Raw genomic sequence first — 6,000 nt, 5'->3', positions numbered from 1 at the left:
TCACCAACCCTGATGGCTATGCCTTCACCCACAGCTCCGTGAGTGCAGGGACAACTTCTCCCAGCTCTTGTCTCTGGCGACCTTGGCTGGCCGCAGTTTTTGGGTGGGGAAGGATGTTCTTTCCCATGTGGGACGGTGAGTGGGTGGAGGTGGTTTCCTCCCATCCCTGGAGATGCTTGGGCAGGAGGGTGGCATCTGTGCCCCCAAAGAGGTGGGATTCACATCCCTGTGACGGTCTCGCCCCCATCTGCTCCTAGAACCGCATGTGGCGCAAGACGAGGTCCATCAACGCCGGCTCCCACTGCGTTGGCGTGGACCCCAACCGAAACTGGGACGCAGGCTTTGGAGGTGAGAGCCGGGCCACCGGGTCCCCGTGCTGGGCATCGCTCGTGCCTCAAAGCATCGAAGCTTCCTGCTAGAGGGGAGAAACCTGGGGGCTAGAAACCCTTCTCCAGGGCAGCCTCTCTACATGGTGCCTCCTCCGCCATGCCCCAGGCGCCGGCTCCAGCAGCAACCCCTGCTCCGAGACCTACCGCGGCCCTTACCCCCACTCTGAGAGCGAAGTGAAAGCCATCGTGGACTTCATCCGCGGCCACGGGAACGTGAAATCGGTCATCTCCATCCACAGCTACTCCCAGATGCTGCTTTTCCCCTACGGCTACAAGACAGCACCCGCGCCCAACCACCGGGAACTGGTGAGATGGCCCCAAAATGGAGACGCGGGGCTGTGAGCACCAGCCTTGCTGGAAAAGTCAAGTCGGATCATCCCAGGACCCTCCCTGCTCCTCTCATTAGATGCAACCTGCACATTGAAGCCCATTACCTGGTTCTTAGAGGGAGGGCAATTGCAAGATGTACCCCCCCCCCCATCCATCAAAAATTAAGGGTGTCTTGGGGAAAAGCAAGAGCAGAGGGGGTGGGAAACAATGCTGGGCTCTAGACCTCACTGCCCTGGGGTTTCCACTGTCCCAGGGTCTTGGTCCACCGGGTCTCACCACTTTTGGGCTCTTCCTTGCAGAATGAACTGGCTAAAAAGGCGGTGAGCGACTTGGCTGTCGTGTATGGGACGAAATACACCTACGGCAGCACCGTGGACACCATCTGTAAGTGCCCCTTCCTCATCCCGCAGCGTTGTGTCCGCCACGAATGCTCAACGTTGGGCTCACATCTCCCCTCCTCTCCCCGCAGACTTGGCAGACGGGACCACCATCGACTGGGCCTACGACAACGGGGTGAAATATTCCTTCACCTTCGAGCTGAGGGACACGGGACGCTACGGCTTCCTCCTGCCCAGCACCCAGATCATCCCCACCGCTACCGAGACCTGGCCGGCGCTGCTGGACATCATGATCCACGTCCTGGAGCATCCGTACTAAAGCTGGCGCCTTCCACGGCGTCCCCTCATCTCAATAAATAATCTTGGAGACTCTGTATGGTTTAGAGCTGGCGCCTTAGTTTTTTTGTGATAGACTTCAAAAAAAGGGTGAAAAAGGATTCCCAGCCCTGCAGTGTTTATTCCCCCCCTCATGGCTTTGGCCCTACAAGTCCCCATCCTTTGGGACCAATAGCCCTGAAGGACCCGGGAGGAGATGGGTGGGTTTTTGGGCAACCAAACCCAAATTTGTGGGTTTTTGGACAGCACTGCTCCATCGTCCCTTCCCTGGGGGCTGCGAGGAGGGACACTGGGCACCCTCAGGGCCGTCGCTGGGTGCAAAGCGCTTTCAGGCATTTGCTCTTTTATTTTTGCCACCTGGGATGGCCGTCACCCGCTCTGACCTCTGTCCTGTGCCAAACTTTAAACCAATTTCCCTGCCACCACCACCACGGCCATGGTTTGGGTATCCAGCTCACCGAGTCCCCCATGCAAAAATCTTCCTCTCGCACTTTCTCCACCCAAATTTATCTTTTTCCTCCCCCCAGCCGGCACCGTGGGCAGTGGGATTTTGGCACCACCCCGCCTCTCGCCCCGCTGGTGGGTGACTCACCGACGGCTCCGGCCGGTTCCCAGGACGGGTTTGGCCGGGACTGGGAGCGCCGTGGAAGGGTGGACGGCAGGGCTGCGGTGCCCAACCTTGCCCGGTGCCAGCCGGAGCCTTCCCACAGCCCTGGGAAAGGGGACAGCTGCGGGGGGGGGCGGGGGGGCGTGCCGATGGGATTTAAGAGATCCCGGTGTGCCGTCGGGACGTGGAAGGGGCACTTTCGGCTGACGATGAGGGCCCTCGTGCTGCTGGCTGCCCTGGTGGCAGCGGCCGCTGGCACCGAGACTTTTGTTGGGTAGGGGGTCCGGCTGGCGGGGGGGGGGGGGCTGGCTGGGATGGGGACGGTGGCACCCATCAGGGCAGAAGAAACTGATTCAGCCCCGAGGGGACACGGACACCCCCCGGGAAAAGACTCAATGCAAATCCCCAGGGTGGGGGGATGGATGGGATGGGGGGTTAGGCTGGACCCATGGGGGCCAGAGCTTGGTCCCGCGCCCCCCCCAGCACCCCTTGACCCTGCAGGCACCAGGTGCTGCGCATCGTCCCCACCAGCGATGAGGAGCTGCAGAAGGTGCAGGAGCTGCAGGACCTCGAGGAGCTGCAGGTACTGGGTGCAACGGCGGGGGTGGCTTTTGGGGAGACCCCCCCCCTGAGCTCGTGTCCCTTGCTTTGCACCCCCAAATCACGCTGTAGAGTAGGGATGGGGCTGGGAGGGGGCTGGATGTGGGATGATGGGGCTGGATGTGGGATGATGGGGACCAGCTGGTGAAAAGCAAGACAGAGGATGGTGCGGGGCGGGAGGGGGCAGCCTGAGGTGGGATCCGACCCCCCATCTCACTTTCTCCTCCTCCAGCTGGATTTCTGGCTGGCACCCCGCGGCCCTGGGTACCCGGTCGATGTCCGCGTGCCCTTCCCCAGCCTGCAGCCCCTCAAAGCCCACCTGGAGGCCAACGGCGTCTCCTACTCCATCATGATCGAGGACGTGCAGGTCAGCGGTGGCAGAGGGGAGGCGGGTGAGATGCGGGGTCTCGGCACGGCGGGGGACGAGGTCTCATCCTGCTCCCTGTCCCCCAGGCGCTGGTGGACGATGAGCGGACAGAGATGCTTCGTGGCCGCCGTCGGCTGCCGCTCTCCACCAACACCTTCGACTATGCCACCTACCATAACCTGGATGAGGTGAGAAAGCACGAGATTCGGGGCATTTTGGGGTGAAAAAGCGCATCCTGGAATTGCTCTTGCAAAGCCCTTTGCTCCACGTGCAGCAAGGGCAGGGGTTGAGCTGGGAGTGACCCCCCCCCAATGCTCTCCCCCAGATCTACGCCTTCATGGACCTGCTGGTGGCTGAAAACCCCAACCTGGTCAGCAAGCTCGAGATCGGCCGGTCGACGGAGAACCGCCCCATTTACGTGCTCAAGGTGAGGATTTGGGGTTTGTGGGGTGACCGGAGTGGGGGAGCAGGGCCAGGGGCAAAGCCAACCCTCCCCTCTCTGCTTCTCCAGTTCAGCAAAGGGGGTCCGAACCGCCCGGCCGTCTGGATCGACACCGGCATCCACTCCCGCGAATGGGTGACGCAGGCCAGCGGTGTCTGGTTCGCCAAGAAGGTATGGGCACCTCCTGGACACGTCTTGTGTCCCCAAAGGGCCAAAAGGTCCTGCAGCCACCGCGGATGCCAGGTGGCCGACCCCACAGAGAGGACGGTGCCCCAGCAGCGCCAGGGAGCCCCAAATTGCTGTCTTCTCTAGATTGTCCTGGATCATGAGAATGACGAAGGTCTGGCCTCCATCTTGGACAAGATGGACATCTTCCTGGAGATCGTCACCAACCCGGATGGCTTTGCCTTCACCCAAACCCAGGTACCGCCCCGGCTTTCCTCTCCCCGGCTCCTACAGCCATGCTGGATGGGGCTGAAGGACAGGATTGGGGTGCTGCATATCGAGGCCCCTGAAGGGTCAAAGCCTCCTTGTCCACATTTCCACGGGATGGGAAGGGGACCACCATGACCCATTAGCCTCCTCAGATGTCAGCCCCCTCGTCTGCTTGAGGCTGGTGGAGCATCGGCCCCGGACGCCAGCTGAGATGGCTCTGCCCTTCCAGAATCGCATGTGGCGCAAGACCAGGTCCAGGCATTCGGGCTCCAATTGCATCGGCGTGGACCCCAACCGCAACTGGGATGCAGGTTTTGGAGGTCAGAGCTCTCCCGTTCACCCTGCCGGGGGTTTCTACCCTCCAGGTGGAGGCTCTGAGGTCATTTCTGGCTCAGAGAGCTCCACTGATGTCCCCTGGGGAAGGGATGGGATTTGCTCTCTGCGGCAGAGACGTGGGTTTGGGCTCTACCAGGGCTTTGATGTCCCCTAGTGACCAGCATGGTGGGGACCACAAACGAAAGCCATCAAACAAATGTCTAGGAGGAGCCCCTAAAGTTCTTTGCTGGCCACCAAGCAGCTGAGGGGTGGGAAAAGCTCTTAGGCTTGGAAATGGAAAAGGCCCTTTGTCCTTGTGACTCTCCGAGCCACCCAACTGCCACCAAAGCCACCAAACACCCACACTGTGTTTTCACTGTCCTCCACAGGGCCCGGAGCCAGCAAAAATCCCTGCTCAGAGACATACCACGGACCTTATGCCAACTCGGAGCCCGAGGTGAAGGCCATCGTGGACTTTGTGAAGAACCACGGGAACATCAAGGCTTTCGTCTCCATCCACAGCTACTCCCAGCTCCTGCTCTACCCCTACGGCTACACCAGCACCCCAGTGCCTGACCAGAAGGAACTGGTAGGGCTGACACGGAGGTTTGAAGGGGGCTGGGATGATGCGAGGCTGTTCTCCTCCTCCAAGGAGGAGCAACCTCCATCCTGCACTGTGAAGGGGCCACTGGCGAGCCGGGAAGAAGCCCTGGCTCCTCTGCCAGTCCCTGGGGACTCCCATTAAGCTTTGGCATCTTTTTTGCCTGTGGCACGAGCATAAAATCTCTCCTGCAGGCTGGATCCCGCAGGCTTTTCCCTTCTTTGGCTCATCTTTCTCCCTTCTGTGTATTCCCAGCACCAGGTTTCTCAGAAGGCGGTTGCAGCCCTGTCTTCTCTCTACGGCACTAAATACAAGTATGGCAGCATCATCACCACCATCTGTAAGTAATGGGGGGCAGCAGTGGTTCCCCCAAAATAAACTGAAATCATCACTCACACCTTGGCTTAGACAAAAGGTCCCGTGAAATACCCGCACGACACAGAGCGACTAACGTTTCGCATCCCTCCCGTTGTTTCCCCACTCAGATCAAGCGAGCGGAGGAACCATCGACTGGACGTACAATCAGGGCATTAAGTACTCCTTCACCTTCGAGCTGCGGGACACGGGGCGCTATGGGTTCCTGCTCCCTGCCAAACAGATCGTCCCGACCGCCCAGGAGACATGGCTGGCGCTGAAAGTCATCATGCTGCACGCACGGGACCACCTCTACTAACTGGGATCGGGCGGCTGAGTGGAGGTTGGATTAGCTGTGGGAGGAAAAGCAAGCAAGAAATAAATGTAAAGAATGATGAGAAATGCCTTTTGTTGTTTTCCCTGTTTCAAAATCACGTTGAAAAGCTTTTTTGGAGACTGACTCGGCACTCCTGTGGGTACACGTGGCGGCAGCCACCATAAACAGCATGCGCTGGCCCAGCAGCCCAAAAAGGGGATGAAAAGGGCATGAAAATAGTGAGACACAAGAGAAAGGAAGGTGCTTGTTTTCCCTCTGCTCTGGCAGAGGATGGAAGGGGAAGAGGTTCAGTTTGACATTTACTGGGCAAGCAGAGACCTCAGACACCGCAGCTGTGTGGGCAGGAGGGGTGCCCACCTTCCCCAGCCCTGCCAGGGGCCAGGGCGACTCTGGGACGTGAGGCAATGGGGTTATTAGCTCAATCTATTCTGTGTATTTTTGGGGTTGAACACCAACTTGCAGCACTGGTAGAAAGTTCCCTCCTCACCCGCTGCAATCCCATGGGCAGGGGGAGCCAAGCCCCTGCCCACTCCCAGCTTCTGCAGGCGC

General features: G+C 59.6%; 2 protein-coding genes across 2 annotated transcripts in view; both read left to right on the top strand.

Moving 5' to 3' along the window:
• LOC128143016 (carboxypeptidase A1-like) overlaps positions 1-1,418 on the top strand; it is a 4,696-nt gene extending 3,278 nt beyond the window's left edge. Inside the window, exons 7-11 of the mRNA XM_052789841.1 lie at positions 1-38; positions 258-348; positions 496-695; positions 1,019-1,103; positions 1,189-1,418. The exon at positions 1-38 is cut by the window's left edge and continues 73 nt beyond it. Of these exons, the coding sequence (XP_052645801.1) occupies positions 1-38; positions 258-348; positions 496-695; positions 1,019-1,103; positions 1,189-1,376 (602 nt within the window). The 3' untranslated portion in view covers positions 1,377-1,418. The remainder of the gene's footprint in view (positions 39-257; positions 349-495; positions 696-1,018; positions 1,104-1,188) is intronic.
• A 337-nt stretch (positions 1,419-1,755) lies between these two features.
• Positions 1,756-5,481, top strand: LOC128143596 (carboxypeptidase A1-like). Its single transcript, XM_052790958.1, has 12 exons — positions 1,756-1,832; positions 1,921-2,274; positions 2,502-2,583; positions 2,833-2,967; positions 3,054-3,155; positions 3,293-3,394; positions 3,479-3,580; positions 3,722-3,832; positions 4,074-4,164; positions 4,549-4,748; positions 5,016-5,100; positions 5,246-5,481. The coding sequence occupies exons 1-12, from the start codon at positions 1,756-1,758 to the stop codon at positions 5,431-5,433; spliced, it is 1,629 nt and encodes a 542-aa protein (XP_052646918.1). The 3' UTR covers positions 5,434-5,481.
• The last annotated feature ends 519 nt before the right edge of the window (positions 5,482-6,000 follow it).

The sequence above is a fragment of the Harpia harpyja genome, chromosome 6 (assembly GCF_026419915.1).
Source record: "Harpia harpyja isolate bHarHar1 chromosome 6, bHarHar1 primary haplotype, whole genome shotgun sequence".
In the NCBI taxonomy this organism is placed as follows: Eukaryota; Metazoa; Chordata; class Aves; order Accipitriformes; family Accipitridae; genus Harpia; species Harpia harpyja.
This window is presented reverse-complemented; position numbering and strand designations above follow the sequence as displayed.